The following is a 15,879-nucleotide window of genomic DNA, read 5'->3' as shown; positions in this document are numbered from 1 at the left end:
GCATGCTGGAGTGTCTGACTCGATGCCCAAGGGGCCAAGGTCTTCAAGTCTCTGTCTGGGTGGTGGTGGGGGGGGTCATGAAACAATGTCTCCTTTCACACCAAGCCAAATCAACATTGAAGTGTCCCTTTGAAATGGGAGAACAATATACAAAGACCTGAGAGGGAGAAGATGGGAAGGGCAGCCCAGGTGATGGGCGGCCTTTACCCCCACCACCTCTGCCCCTGAGCGGGACTCCTCTTCTTCACTGCAGGACACCCCCAGGAACTGCGAACGCTACCTGAACTGGGCCCATGCCTTCCTGGTGGTCTACAGCGTCGACAGCCGCCAGAGCTTTGAGGGCAGCACGAGCTACTTGGAGCTGCTGGCTTTGCACGCCAAGGAGACACAGCGTGGCTACCCTGCCCTGCTACTGGGCAACAAGCTGGACATGGCCCAATATAGGTGAGTCTGGGCAGCCCGGCCCTCCTCTCTGGAGTTGGCTTTCTGCGTGTGTCGAAGCAGAGTGGTATCCCCAGAAATTAATGCTGCTGGGAACAGCAATCTTCCCAACTTTAGGGCGAGGGACTGTGGTAGGAGAGCTTAGTGGTCACCGCGCTTCCAGACAGACAAGGACAAGTGGGAAGGAACTCTGGACCACACAGAATCGCCCTTGGCAGCCACCGGGCAGAAGAGGAGCCACTCCTTCCACCTCCAGAATCTCCATGGTCTCTTGCCACCTCACCCTTCCTTGCTTGAGGCTACATGACCTTCTGGTCCCATTCCCAGAAGCTGACCATCGTGTGGTGCCCAATTCTAATTCCAAAGGGAGGCTCTGATTGGCTGCTTGGGTCAGGCGTCTGTTGTGGTCCAACCAGCTCTTGCCCCACCCGGGAATGGCACCCCAGGCTCACTGCCACACTCGGCTGTGGAAGGCAGGCCCTTTTAGAAACGGCTGGACTTGACCCAGAGGTCGCCAGCTGGGTCAGAGGGCAGATTACCACCGAACACCGCAGCCCTATTTTGCTTGGCTGGTACAGTGTTTTAAATGACCTGGAATCGGAATGCTTTGAGGTGGGGCCTGCTCCCTCCAGGCTGACCACAGGCCCCACCTCTCCCTGTGGTTTCTCTCCACACATCCCCAAGGCCCTTCGCATGGCTGCTGAGCAACCCTACTGAGCCCGCCCATGGGGACATCATTCCATATGGCCAATTCACTTGTGACGTGTGGCACCTTACACCCGTCCCCTCCTGCCCATGAATGGTGGCTCCTGCTCTCTCAGACCCAGAGGCCCAGTGACCCGTGCTAGGATTTGTTTGGAACAGGCCAGATGGACAGTGGGAGAAGGGAATTGTGGGTGGACATAGTATGGGGTCTTCATGGGTGGTCCAACTCCTCAGACTAAGACAGATTACATCTCAGGGAATGAGGGAAGTTGTGCAATAACGAAGTCACTGAAGGTGGTCTTTGGGGAATCGCAGGGCCCAGAAGAGGGATCGGAAGACTGGATTGTAAATAGGCAAGTTTTCAATATGAGAGGATAAAAAGAAATTAGATCAGATGCTTTGACCCCAATATTTGCCCAGGGGATTTCTGGAAAGAAAGAAAGAAAAAAAAAGGGTTTGGGAGCAAGTAACCACAAAGCTAGGGCTTGAATGGAACAATTTCTGTTCCCTGGGAGCAAAACATGACATTTTACCCCACTTCCTTTTTGGTCAAGTTGAGCACCAGTAGATTAGGGCTCACTGGCACACTAAGTCTATTTCGGCTGCTTGGGTTGGTCAGCGTCTCCCACTCCCATCCTGCAGCAAAACAGTGAAGATGTGAGTTACAGCAGCGATTGCCAAACCACTGGGAAAGTGCAGTCTGCGCGGGAGAGGACTGGGGCTCTCGCTGTGTTGGGAGAGTGCTTGCTTGGCCTGCACAAAGTCCCTGGTTGCAACCTTGCTGCATCACACCGAATCAGGCATAGTGGTGCATGTCTTTAATCCCAGTACTCAGGAGGTAGAGGCAGGAGGATCGGAAGTTCAAGGCCATCCTTAGCTATGTAGTAAGTTTAAAGCTAGCCTGGGCTACATGAGACCTTGTTAAAAAAAAGAAAAAGAAGAAGTCAGCATGGTGGTGCACGCCTTTGATTCCCAGCAGTTGGGAGGCAGAGGTAGTAGGATCGCTGTGAGTTCAAGGCCACCCTGAGACTAGATAGTGAGTTAGAGTGGGTGGGGAGAGGCTGGAGAGATGGCTTAGTGATTAAGGCTGTTGCCTGCAAAGCCAAAGGACCCAGGTTTGATTTCCCAGTACCCATGTAAGCCAGATGTACAAGGTGGCTCATGCATCGGGAGTTAGTTTGCAGTGGTTAGAGAATCTGGCTTGCTCATTCTCTCTGTCTTTCAAATAAATAAATTAAATGTAATCTTAAAAAGTTTTTGAAAAGAAGGCCTGAAGAGGTGGCTTAGTGGTTAAGGCACTTGCCTGCAAAGCCTAAGGACCCAGGTTCAATTCCCCAGGAACCACATAACCTAGATGCACAAGGTGGCACATGCATCTGGAGTTTGTTTGCAGTGGTTGGAGGCCCTGGCATGCTCATTCTCTCTCTCTCAATGTCTGTCTCTCTCTCTCTGCCTCTTTCTTTCTCTTTCAAGTAAATAAAAAATATTTTCAAAAAAAGAAAAGGGCCATTCATTCATCATTCATTCTCTTTCTCTCTCTCTCTCTCTGTCACACACACACACACACACACACACACACACACGCAGACATTAGTGCACATGGAAGTCTTGTTTCTGTTAATCCATCATTCAAACCTCTGGTGACCGAGTTGCCAATTCAAGCTCCCCATAGAAGTAAATAGGACCGTCTGTGAATTAGACGTTCTGCCCATTCTGTTTTGCCTTCCTCTGTCTGATACTCCTGCCACCAAGGAGCGCAGTCTGCTCAGCTGGCCCACTCCCAGTCACCTGCTCCTCCCAAATCAGCCTTGACTCAGAAACTTGTTTCCACCTCCTCCACACTGCTGTCACCGGTCTTCATCTGTGGCTGGGCCATCATCCTCAGGGATCACAGGACAGGCAGCTCACCAATAGGTGGTGGTCAGGAGAACCCTGACCTCAGGACTTGAAGGGTGCCTGTCTCTCTCCCCTCTTCTGGACATCTAACCTACCTAAGAGCCCGCCTTCTGTTTTTCCACTTCATTTCCCATGACATTTGGGTCAGAAGCTTCCAGAACTTTCCATTTGTAAACAGTCATCCTAAGAGTTGGTATTGGACCAGACTGGGAGAGATGTGGCTTGCTCTCTGCTAGCCTACCCTGGGACAGGCAGACAGAACACCCCTTGGGCCCTGAGAGTTCCTTCATGCTATAGGCTTCCTGACTCACCTTGGTGATCCAACCCCCCTTACGTTCACACAACTGCCTTTCCCTGACACTTGTCCCACAAGCCTGGACTGAACATGGCCCGTTTCCTGACTGACTTGTAGAAGGCAGAGGCGGATAGCGATGGCTTTCTTTCTGGGGCCACAGGCATGGGAGACTGTGGTGAAATTCTCTATCTTCTCTATCCCTTGTCCTCATTCCTAACTTCTGCCTTTGTTACATCAGCTAACTTTTTTTATTTAATTTTTTTTTTGAAGTAGGATTTTGCTCTAGCCCAGGCTGACCTGGAATTCACTACTTAATCTCAGGATGGCCTTGAACTCACAGAGATCTTCCTACCTCTGCCTTCCAAGTGCTGGAATTAAAGGCATGCACCACCACACCCAGCAATATAACATTATTTATTTTATTTATTTTTTTTTTTTTGAGGTAGTGTCTCACTCTAGCTCAGGCTGACCTGGAATTCACTATGTAGTCTTAGGGTGGCCTCGAACTCACAGTGATCCTCCTGAGTGCTGGGATTAAAGGTGTGCGCCACCATGCCACAAGCTAACATTTTCTGAGTGCTGAGTCTATGACGGGTAATGTTATAATGTGTCAGCACTCAGTGCATATGGTCCATCTTAGTCCTGAAAACCCTGAGAAGTAAATACCATTGTCCTGTTGTTCTGATGGGAAAAGACTCAGGAGGTGAAGATGAACCCAAGCCAGTAGGTGGAAGACATGGGTGGAGGACTTTCCTGACCTGACTTGGAGTCACACGTTCCTGACTTGCTGCCTCACCCTCCTTCACAGGCAGGTCACCAAGGCCGAGGGTGCAGCTTTGGCCGGAAGGTTCGGGTGCCTGTTTTTTGAGGTCTCTGCCTGCCTGGACTTTGAGCACGTGCAGCATGTCTTCCACGAGGCGGTGCGGGAGGCGCGGCGGGAGCTGGAGAAGAGTCCCCCGGCCCGGCCCCTCTTCATCTCCGAGGAGAGAGCCGTGTCCCACCATGGTCCACTCACTGCCCGGCATGGACTGGCCAGCTGCACCTTCAACACTCTTTCCACTGTCAGCCTGAAGGAGATGCCCACTGTGGCCCAGGCCAAGCTGGTCACTGTGAAGTCATCCCGTGCCCAGAGCAAACGCAAGGCACCTACCCTGACCTTACTGAAGGGCTTCAAGATCTTCTGAGGACCCCTCGGCAGGAACCTCAGATTCGAGGGCCCAGAGGTGACTTGTTTCCACCCGCCTTTCTCTCTCTGATGGACCCAAACCCTTGTCATCTGGTGGACAGATGACTTCGCCTCCAGCATCAAGCGGTGTCCCCAACTCTGTTCTTTATGTGAGCCAGAGGGATGGGCAGGGATGCTGGCCTATTCCCTCCAGGTCTTGGGCTCCATGGTAACTACTACATCCATGACCTTGGATGGGAAACTGCCACTGTGACATTGAGAGACTTGGGGTCAGCAATAAGCAGGAAGAAACCGCAGTGCCCATCCTGTACCATAACCCTTGCCTGTTCCAGCTACTGCCAGGCTAGCTGTGGCTCCTTTGGACAGCTTTGGATAGCCCGCTCAGAGAATCAGTGTCCCTGTGAAGACTGAGAACAGCCTGTAGGAAGTTGGCCCTGGGTCATAGCGTCACCTAGTGGAAGGAAAGGGCATAGCAGCTTTTAGAGAAGCCCCAGGCAACAAACTTTGGAAGCTCACCTATGGGAAATCTAATTGAAATAACCTACATGAAAGCCTGGATAAGGCATAGAAGTCCAGGTGGGGGTATTTCCAAGCACTTACCCCTCAGTGTAGGGGACAGAGAGAAGCTGTGGATTTGCCACTGAAGGGAACCTCCAGCACTTTTTTTCCCCCACCAGCCTCTTGTGTCCACTTTGTTAAAGACCCTCAGACCCACACTTGAGTTTAATGACAAAGGCTGCATGACAAAGTCATTCTCTCCAGTGAAAGTCCTCAGGGAGCCTATCGCTGGCAGGATTAGATGCCATCTGGTAGGCACCGTTGGCTTGCTTGCCCACTGGCAGAGATAACACAGTGTATCTGTAGTCTTAGAAGGACCTGGGACTCTCAGCCACGGGGCTGCATGCTCAAAGCCAAAGTATTTTGAGTTTATAAGGCAGATATTTTTGCATAAATTATTTGTGGGTGCTCCTACCACAGCTTCTGCCACAACACTATTGTTCAGACATGAGATCAGGACCCTTCCTGCCTTGGGGGGGTCCACTGTTTGTAGTTGTTTTCTTACTGTCTACCACAAACCCTCAGGAGATGAGCAGGTATAGGAAGAGGGCTTTGGAAGAGCCGGGAGGGGAACCTGTTCTTTCCTCTCCCAGCCAGCAACCCTAAGAGTGTGGACTGAAAGGTCTCTAACCCCGTCCCCGGCTCCACTGAATACGCGGGGAAGCTGTGGTTGCGTGTCTCAGCCCCAGGCCTGCTGAGGACAGTGCGCTTTTGCTCCAAGCCACTCTGTGTGTGTGGACCACCGCCCCCTGAACCAACTATTCCATTCCATCTGCCCACTTTGGAAAGCATTTGAATAAAAGAGGTGTTTTTTTTTTTTTCTTAATAACACAATTTTCATTTGATTGTAGTTCACTCATTCTCTACTGGGGAAAAAAAATCGGGCTTCATGGGGAAACTGTTCAAACCGAGCTCAGACTATGACATCCTGACTATCTTTGGGTGGCACATAGTCTGATTGCTCCCTGGCTCTCGGGTTCCTGTAGGTCTCCAAGGCACACCGATGCTGTAGCTTTCTCGTTCAACTCAGTTTCCGCGGGAGCCAGGGTCGGCTTTTCTGGGATCAGTGTCTCTGTCAGGTGGTTCAGGCTGTTGTTTTCTTTGGTTCCAGCATCATCCAGATACAGGACTTCTGGCTTTTCTTTTTCTTGTGGCTGCTTCTTTCGATTTCTAAGAGGAGGGGAAACGGTGTTGACGGGGGGATGCTGCACACTTAGTTGGGTCAGGATTGGGTTTGGGGGCCGGGGAGATGGCTCAGTGTAGCGCTTGCATTGCATGTACTGCATTTTGCCCATGTAGGAAGCCAGGCATGGTAGTGTGTGCTTTTAAAGTTTAAGCTGGGAAGGTGAAGACAGGTGAATCCCTGGGACTTGCTGGCCAACCACCTGGTAAAGTCCAGGCCAGTGAAAGTCCCTGTCTCAAAAGAGGCGGACAGGGGCTAGAGAGATTGCTTAGTGGTTAAGGCGCTTGCCAAACACAAAGGACCCAAGTTCAATTCATCAGGGCCCACATAAGCCAGATACACAAGTTGATGCATGCATCTGGAGTTCATTTGCAATGGCTAGAGGACCTGGCATGCCCATTCTCTCTCTCTCTCTCTCTCTCTCTCTCTCAAAAATAAATAAATAAATAAATAAATAAATAAAATTTTTTTAAAAAAGAGGTGAAGCTGGGCATGGTAGCACATGCCTTTAATCCCAGTACTCAGGAGGCAGAGGTAGGGGATTGCTGTGAGTTCAAGACCACCCTGAGACTACATAGTGAATTCCAGGTCAGCCTGGGCCAGAGTGAGACCCTACCTAGGAAAACAAAACAAAGAATAATAAAAAAGAGGTGTACAGTGCCTGGAGAACACTCAAAGTTGTCCTCTGGCCTCCACATGTACACAAACATGCATGTGTGCATGCATGTACACACACACACACACAAAAAGGGACTGATTCTTCCTAGTGGTAAGAGCTAAAGAGAAAGAACCTATAAGCAGTTGGGAGATGCTGGCGGAGAAGTCAACTCATTTGCAGAAAAGCAGCTTCTATTTGTATAGGCCTCATCCATCTGAGTCTCACTAGCTACCTGTGACTTCAACTTTAGGTGTGAGCCTCCTCCCTTTACAGGGGAAGAAATGTCTTACGAGGTCAAGAAGGTCATACCTAAAGCATGTACTCCCCATTCTAAGTCCTGTGACTTTTCTTTTTGTTCAGTTTTCTTTTTTTAAGTTTTTAATTTTTATTAACATTTTCCATGATTACTAAATATATCCCATGGTAATTCCCTCCCTCCCCACCCCCACACTTTCCCATTTGAAATTCCATTCTCCATCATATTACCTCCCCATTACAATCATTGTAATTACTTATATACAATATCAACCTATTAAGTATCCTCCTACCTTCCTTTCTCTTCCCTTTATGTCTCCTTTTTAACTTACTGGCCTCTGCTACTAAGTATTTTCATTCTCACACAGAAGCCCATTCATCTGTAGCTAGGATCCACATATGAGAGAGAACATGTGGCGTTTGTCTTTCTAGGCCTGGGTTACCTCACTTAGTATAATCCTTTCCAGGTCCATCCATTTAGTTTTTAATTTTTATTTTAGAGCCAGGCATGGTGGCACATGCCTTTAATCCCAGCACTCGGGAGGCAGAGGTAGGAGGATTGCCATGAGTTCGAGGCCACCCTGAGACTCCATAGGGAATTCCAGGTCAGCCTGGGCTAGAGTGAGACCCTACCTCGAAAAACCAAAAAATAAATTAATTAGTTAAATTTTATTTTAGAGAGAGAGAGAATTGGTGCACCAGGGCCTTGGCCACTGCAGTTGAACTCCACATGCTTGTGCCACCTAGTGGGCATGTGTGACCTTGCGCTTGCCTCACCTTTGTGCATCTGGCTTAAGTGGGATCTGGAGAGCTGAACATGGGCAACTGCCTTAACTGCTAAGCCATCTCTCCAGCCCCAGTTTTCTTTTCTTTTTTTTTTTTTTTAAATATTTATTTATTTGAGAGAGACAGACACAGAGAGAAAGACAGAGGGAGAGATAGAGAATGGGCGCGCCAGGGCTTCCAGCCTCTGCAAACAAACTCCAGACGCATGCGCCCCCTTGTGCATCTGGCTAACGTGGGACCTGGGGAACCGAGCCTCGAACCGGGGTCCGTAGGCTTCACAGGCAAGCGCTTAACCGCTAAGCCATCTCTCCAGCCCCCAGTTTTCTTTTTCTTGTTTGTTTCTTTGTTTTAGAGGTAGGGTCTCACTGTAGCCCAGGCTGACCTGGAATTCCCCTTGTAGTCTCAGGGTGGCCTCAAACTCACATGGATCCTCCTACCTCTGCCTCCCATGTTGGGATTAAAGGCATGTTCCACCACGCCTGACTTTTTTTAAAAAATATTTTCTTTCTTTATTTATTTTATCTTGGCTTTTCGAGGTAGGGTTTCACTGTAGCTCAGGTTGACCTGTAATTCACTATGTAGTCTCAGGGTGTCCTCAAACTCCTGGTGATCCTCCTACCTCTGCCTCCTGAGTGCTGGGATTAAAGGCGTGTGCCATCACGCCCAGTTTGACTTTTTTGTTGTTGTTGTTGTATTTAAGACAGGGTCTCATGTAGTGGAGGCTGGCCTTGAACTCTTGCTTCTCCAGTCTCCCCATCCCAAATGCTATAATCACAAGCGTGTGCCACCACACCTGACTTCCCTGTGATGTTTCCCCAGGCCACGCTGTTCCTGGCCCCAGAGCTATCATCCTATTTAGTAAAGATCTTTGACCCCCCACGCCCTACCCTCTAAGCCACAGTAGACAATTCCTAGTTAACCTCTGCCTGTCTGTCTTTTTCTCTTTCTCTTCTCCAAATGAGCCTACACACACCACTGGTTGTACATGCAAGACCAAACCTCATACCACCATACCTGGTTCCCACTACCCATCTCCTCAACCCGACCTTCTTCTATAAGCGTCCACAGATCTCTCCTCTCTCTGAGCTGCTTTACTCAGGGAATGCTTAGCCTTTCTAGCCACAGCAGGAAGAAATGAGAGTCACGGAATACGCTGGGGCCACAGGGGAGCAGGCTTTGTCTCATTTGACCTTGCTGAGGAATTCTTACTGAGGTAAGAGGGGCTAGGACACCTCCTTTTTTAAATACTTCTATTTATTTATTTGAGAGAGGGGGAAAATAGATGATAGAGAAGAAAGAGAGAATGGGTGTGTCAGGGCCTCCAGCCACTGCAAACAAACTCCAGATGCGTGCGCCCCCCCCTTGTGCATCTGGCTTACGTGGGTCCTGGTGAATCACACTGGGATCCTTTGGCTTTGCAGGCCTTAACCGCTAAGCCATCTCTCCAGCCCCTAAGATGATATTTTAATAAGGACTTGCACAAGGGGCGCGCATGCATCTGGAGTTCATTTGCAGTGGCTGGAAGGCCTGGTGCACTCATTCTGTGTCTCATTCTCTCTCTCTTTCTCTCTGTCTCTCTCTCTCTTTCTCCTCTGTCTCTCTCTCTCTGCCACTTTCTCTCTCTCAAATAAATAAATAATTTTTAAAAGTCCAGACACATGTGCCACCTTGCGCAGCTGGCTTACATGGGTACTGGGGAATTGAATGGGGTCCTTTGGCTTTGCTGGTAAGTGCCTTAAGTGTTAAGTCATCTCTCCAGTCCCCTGTTTTTGTTTTATGTTGGGGCCGGAGAGATGGCTTAGCGGTTAAGTGCTTGCCTGTGAAGCCTAAGGACCCTGGTTTGAGGCTCAATTCCCCAGAACCCACGTTAGCCAGACGCACAAGGGGGCGCACGCATCTGGAGTTCATTTGCAGTGGCTGGAGGCCCTGGCGCGCCCATTCTCTCTCTTTCTCTCCACCGCCCCCCCCCGTGTTGCTCTCAAATAAATAAGTAAAAATAAAAATATATAAAACTATAGCTTTATGTTCCCAAAGATTCCTGAAGGCTGAATTTTGCTGTACCGAAGTCTGGATAGCTAAGAGCCCTCAGTGATTTCTTCCTAGATTGTCCTCTGGAAAGGAAGTCCCGCCCCCTGCCCCCAGACCAGCTCCTCACCTGTTGGCCTGGATGCTCCGTACCAGGAGGAACATGCTTATCACCACTACCACGGCTGCCAGGGCCAGGATGGAATAGTTCCAAGGAGCCGCTGAGGAGGGACACACAGATTCATTGAGGAGTAGGCCAGGCATCCTTGGGGCCCACCGACAGTTGGTCTTGGGCCAGCTCAGCTCACTGCATCATTTGACCCCCTTGCCCTGGGGGGACGCCCCATCCGACCAGTGGGTATATGGTGGGGGGCACACAATCTCTGCTCAGGAGAAGCCCCTAGGGACAGTAGTCACATAGTAGTGGGGGGAGGGTGAAGCAGCAGGCCACGGTGAACTTCACGTCTTCATGTTTACAGCCTTAGGGAAAGGGCAAGGCAAAGGAGGAAGAAGACCAAGACCAAGGGGCGGCAGGGGAGGCACCCTGGACTCCACAACTACCACAGACAGCTGGAGCAGAGGCTAGTGGGGATTTGAACGCATACGATTTGTCCCTACTGGGCTGGAGAGATGGCTTAGCGGTTAAGCACTTGCCTGTGAAGCCTAAGGACCCCGGTTCGAGGCTCGCTTCCCCAGGTCCCACGTTAGCCAGATGCACAAGGGGGTGCATGCGTCTGGAGTTCGTGTGCAGAGGCTGGAAGGCCTGGCGCGCCCATTCTCTCTCTCTCCCTCTATCTGTCTTTCTCTCTGTGTCTGTTGCTCTCAAATAAATAAATAAAAAGTTAAAATAAAAAAAAAAAGATTTGTCCCTACTATCATGGAAGAGGAAAGCACTGGTCTCCGAGCATTCGCTATCCCCTCTGCCAGGAGTGTTCTTCCACATAACCCTCATGGCGAATTCCTTCCCTTCCTCAGAGCCCTTCAAGTCTTTATTAAAGTGTCATGTCAAGGGCTGGAGAGATGGCTTAGCGGTAAAGGCATTTGCCTGCAAAGCCAAAGGATCCTGGTTCGATTCTCCAGGACCCACATAAGCCAGATGCACCAGGGGGTGCATGCACCTGGAGTTCAGTTGCAGTGGCCGGAGGCCCTGATGCACTCATTTCTCTCTCTCTCTCTCTCTCTAATATATTATATATAATGTCATCTTAGGACTGCAGAGGTGGCTTAGTGGTTAAAGGCACTTGCTGATGGGCCTGGGCTCAATTTCCCAGTACCCATGTAGAGACAGATACACAAAGTGGAGTGAGCATTCATCTGGAGTTTGTTTCCAGTGGCAAGGGGCCCTGGCACTCCTCATTCTGCCTCCCCCCCCCCCCCTCTCTCAATCTGTTTGCAAATAAGAAAAAAAGTCATTTTCTTAGTGAAGCTCTCTTTGATAACATTCTCTCTCTCTGTGTACTAGGAGTTGAATTTAGGAACTGGTGTATGTAGGCAAGCACTGTGCCAATGAGCTATAGTCCTGAGTGCCAAGATTAAGGGCATGTGCCACCACACTGGACCCTCTTTTTTTTCTGGTTTTTCAAAGGTAGGGTCTCACTCTAGTCCAGGCTGACCTGGAATTCACTATGTAGTCTCAGGGTGGCCTCCAACTCATGGCGATCCTCCTACCTCCTCTGCCTCCCAAATGCTGGGACTAAAGGTGTGTGCCACCATGCCTGACTTTATTTCTTTTTATTTATTTATTTTTTTTTTGGAGAGAGTGACAGAGAGAGAGAGAGAGAGAGAATTGGTGTAACAGGGCCCTTCAGGTTACTGTGAGTGAACTGCAGATGTGTGTGCCTCCTTGTGTGCATGCAAGACATTGCACGTTTGCATCACTTTGTGTCTGGCTTACGTGGGACCTGGAGATTCATACATGCATTCTTAGTCTTCACAGCCAAGTGCCTTAACCACTTAGCCATCTCCCCAGCCCTCCTCTTTTTTTTTTGTTTTTTTGAGGTAGGGTCTTGCTCTAGCCCAGGCTGACCTGGAATTCACTGTGTAGTCTCAGGGTGGCCTTGAACTCACAGCGATCATCCTAGCTCTGCCTCCCAAGTGCTGGGATTAAAGGCGTGCGCCACCATGCCCAGCCCCCCTTTTTGTGATACAAGGTCTCACATAGCCCAGGCTCTACTCAAACTTGCTATGTAGATGAGGATGACTTTGAACTTCTGTTTTTTTGTTTTGTTTTGTTTTGTTTTGCTTGTTTTTTGAGGTGGGATCTCACTCTAACTCAGGCTGACCTGGAGTTCACTCTGTAGTCTCAGGGTGGACTCGAACTCTCGGCGATCCTCCTACCTCTGCCTCCTGAGTGCTGGGATTAAAGGCGTGTGCCACCACACCTGACTGACTTTGAACTTCTGATCTCCTGCCACCATATCCAGTGTAGGATGGAATCCAGGGCTACATACATGATAGGCTAACACTCTACCAACTGAACGACATCCTCAGCCCCCAACTCCCAACTCCTAGTCATCTTGATTTTAAGACAGGGCCTCACTAAGTCACCCAGCCTGGCCTTTGACGCATTCTGTAGTCGTGGTGGTTGATGGCTGAGTCAATGAGTGGCCACACCTTAAGAAAATGAGGGATGGATTAGTGGTTGAGGTGTTTACCTGCAAAGCCAAAAGACCCAGGTTTGATTCCCCATTACCCATGTTAGCCAGATACACAAGATGGCAATGGGTCTGGAGTTTGTTTGCAGTGGCTGGAGGTCCTGGCATGCCTATTCTCCCTCTCTCTCTCTCTCTCTCTCTCTCTCTCTCTCTCTCTCTCTCTCTCTCTTTCCCTGTCAAATAAATAAATAAATAAAATAGAGAAGGAGGTTGAAACCAGGCATGGTAGCATACACCTTTAATACCAGCACTTGGGAGGTAGGAGGACCGCCGAGAGTTCAAGGCCACCCTGAGACTACAGAGTAAATTCCAGGTCAGCCTGACCTAGAGTGAGACCCTACCTTGAAAAACAAAAAACAAGGACTGGAAACATGGCTTAGCAATTAAGCGCTTGCCTGTGAAGCCTAAGGACCCCAGTTCGCAGCTCGATTCCCCAGGACCCACATAAGCCAGATGCACAAGGGGGCTCACACATCTGGAATTCATCTGCAGTGGCTGGAAGTCCTGGTGCGCCCATTCTCTCTCTCTCTGCCTCTTTCTCTGTGTGTTGCTCTCAAATAAATAAATAAAAATAAACCAAAAAATTTAAAAAAAAAGAAAGAATGAAAGAAAAGGAGGTTGGCTTCAGCTGGGCCCCTCGGGAGAGTAAGACTCAGAGCCTCCGTCTCTCTGCAGGCAATGTGGCACCTGGTATGGGAGAGGAGGCAATGCCAGAGGGCTTCAGCTAAACCGCTCCATCCTAGCAGCCCCCCACCCTGTAGCCGTTCCCCACTTACCATCTTCTACACGAAAAAACCAGATCATTTCTTCCAGCAGCTCCTGGGACACCCCAGTGTCAGCTGGGGCTCCAGCTGACTCCCCTCTGTTCTCCATGCCCCTGCTTCTGGTTGGGGTGTTTCTGCCAACAAATCTCAGGCTCCTTGGCTCTGGCTGTCCTCTTGGCCTCGCAGGTTCTGGTCCTGTACATTCAGGGCCTGGGAAACCCCTAGAAATAAAGCAGAGAGCACATGGGACACGCCACTCCCATAGCCAACGTTCCTTCCTTGTCCAGACCCAGCTTTTCTCTGCCTCACAATCTTACAGCTAAAAAAGCCTGAGCCAAGCCGGGCGTGGTGGCACATGCCTTATTCCCAGCACTCGGGAGGCAGAGGTAGGAGGATTGCCATGAGTTCAAGGCCACCCTGAGATGACAGAGTTAATTCCAGGTCAGCCTCGGAAAAAAAAAAAAAAAGCCTGAGCCAAAGGCAGTCATGGCAGTGAACGTCTATAAACCCAGCACTCAGGAGGCTGAGGCAGGAGGATCTCATTTTTGAGCCCAGACTGGGCTATTTAGAGAATCCCAGAGGGCCTGGAGATGTAGCTCAGTTGACAGAGTGCTTTTTTTAAAACAATTCTTTTTAAATATATATATATATATTTTTTAATTATTTATTTATTTGAGAGAGAGAAAGATGAAGAAAGAGAGAGAGGGAGAGAGAATGGGCGTGCCAGGGTCTGTAGCCACTGCAAACAAATTCCAGATGTGTGCCCCCCTTGTGCATCTGGCTTACGTGGGTCCTGGGGAATCAAACATGGGTCCTTTGGCTTTGCAGGCAAATGCCTTAACTGCTAAGCCATCCCTCCAGCCTTATATTATCATTCTTTATACAAAACAATTATTCAGAGAATACTAGGTTCTGTAATCAAATCCACATAGGTAAGTCCTTACATCCTTTTTTCTTTTCTTCTTTTTTTTTTTTAATAGATTCTCACTGTAGCCCAGGCTAAACTGGAACTCACTTTGTAGCTCAGACTGACCTCAAACTCACAGCAATCCTAGTTCAGCTTCCTGAGTGCTGGGAGTAAAAGTATGTGCCTCTGTGTCTAGCTAAGACCTTACACATTTAATACAATGTATTATCTTTGTAAAAGTTAAGTGTAATATTTCCTGTTGATTTCTGTCCAGGCAAGATGGGACATGCCTTTACTCCTAGCATTTAAGGCCAGCCAAGGCTACAGAGTAAGTTTCAGGTCAGCCTGGGCTACAGTGAAACCCTGCTTCAAAAAAGCAAAACAACAAAAAGCAAAAAGGAAAGAAAAAAAGAAAGCACATCCAAAAAAAAAACAAGAAAAATGAAAGAACTTGCCAGGCATGGTAGCACAAGCCTTTAATCCTTTTTTTAATATTTTATTTTTATTTATTCATTTATTTGACAAAGAAAGAGGGAGAGGGAGAGAGAATGGGCACACCGGGGCCTCCAGCCACTGCAAATGAACTCCAGAAGTATGTGCTCCCTTGTGCATCTGGCTAATGTGGGTCCTGGGGGATTGAACCTGGGTCCTTCGGCTTTGCAGGCAAACACCTTAGCTGCTAAACCATCCCTCCAGCTCTTAAAGTTTTTTTAAAAATCATTTTGCTTTTATTTATTCACTTATTTGACAGAGAAAAGAGAGAGAAACCTTTAAGCCTTAACCACTAAGCCATCTCTCCAGCCCCAGTCCATTTTTTAAAACTATATTTTATTTATTTGAGAGAGAGAAAGAGGCAAACAGAGAGAGAGAATGGGCATGCCAGGGCCTCTAGCCATTGCAAACGAACTCGAAGCGCACGCGCCCCCTTGTGCATCTGTCTTATGTGGGTCCTTGACAGTCAAACCAGGATCCTTTGGCTTTGCAGGCAAATGCCTCAACCGCTAAGCCATCCCTCCAGCCCCATCCTTTCATTCTTAAATTAAACTCCGTCCTTTACCTGGATATCATTTAGTTTTCTCTACTAATGTAGAGAAGTCCCCCAACCCCGTTTTTCCTGTCCCAGGACATCACATTGCATTTACTTGTCATGACTCACTGTCCCCTCTGGGAAGTCCTGTCATTTGAAACAAGGTTAACCATCCATCATTGACTGTGACTCCCACCGGAGACTCTGGGCCACCCATTCCTGTGACAGGCTGGGAATACTCACCCTTGATCCCCGATTCCTGCAGCTCCTATCTACCGTTGGTGCAGCAGTGATTTCTGTATTCTCCTCTTCCTCTTCCTCACAGGAGTACGGTGCAGGCTTTGGCCCTGAGCTCTCTCCAAGAAGGCTCAGCTATAGCCTGTTCCTAGAATTCATGGCAGTGAGGCGCATCTGATACCTCTGCCCTTAGCACACTCAGTGCCTTCCCCTGCCACCCTGGGGTGAATGACCTCATGAACGCGTGGCCTCATGGGGCAAATAGACTCCACCTGACTTTCACAGGCTGAAAGTACCAGGAG

General features: G+C 49.1%; 2 protein-coding genes across 2 annotated transcripts in view; one reads left to right on the top strand and one right to left on the bottom strand.

Moving 5' to 3' along the window:
* The window catches only part of Rasl12 (RAS like family 12), an 18,714-nt gene extending 12,817 nt beyond the window's left edge, over positions 1 to 5,897 (top strand). Inside the window, exons 4-5 of the mRNA XM_004662547.2 lie at positions 254 to 444; positions 4,146 to 5,897. Of these exons, the coding sequence (XP_004662604.1) occupies positions 254 to 444; positions 4,146 to 4,521 (567 nt within the window). The 3' untranslated portion in view covers positions 4,522 to 5,897. The remainder of the gene's footprint in view (positions 1 to 253; positions 445 to 4,145) is intronic.
* On the bottom strand, positions 3,795 to 15,879 carry Slc51b (solute carrier family 51 subunit beta). Its single transcript, XM_045160899.1, has 4 exons — positions 15,584 to 15,879; positions 13,419 to 13,627; positions 10,119 to 10,209; positions 3,795 to 6,251 (listed from the first exon to the last, which is right to left on the bottom strand). Exons 2-4 carry the CDS (start codon positions 13,513 to 13,515, stop codon positions 6,014 to 6,016), a joined length of 426 nt encoding a protein of 141 aa, XP_045016834.1. The 5' UTR covers positions 13,516 to 13,627; positions 15,584 to 15,879; the 3' UTR covers positions 3,795 to 6,013.

The sequence above is a fragment of the Jaculus jaculus genome, chromosome 10, assembly GCF_020740685.1.
Source record: "Jaculus jaculus isolate mJacJac1 chromosome 10, mJacJac1.mat.Y.cur, whole genome shotgun sequence".
NCBI lineage: Eukaryota > Metazoa > Chordata > Mammalia > Rodentia > Dipodidae > Jaculus > Jaculus jaculus.
The sequence above is the reverse complement of the archived record's forward strand: the minus strand, read 5'-3'. Positions and strand labels throughout refer to the sequence as shown.

What these genes read in the sequence shown, in the direction of transcription:
- Slc51b (XM_045160899.1), bottom strand. Translation starts at nt 13,515, where the DNA reads ATGGAGAACAGAGGGGAGTCAGCTGGAGCCCCAGCTGACACTGGGGTG. An exon ending in GTTTTTTCGTGTAGAAGATG is followed by an intron (nt 10,210 to 13,418) that starts GTAAGTGGGGAA and finishes GTCCCTCCTCAG; the next exon opens with CGGCTCCTTGGAACTATTCC. An exon ending in CGGAGCATCCAGGCCAACAG is followed by an intron (nt 6,252 to 10,118) that starts GTGAGGAGCTGG and finishes CCCTCCTCTTAG; the next exon opens with AAATCGAAAGAAGCAGCCAC.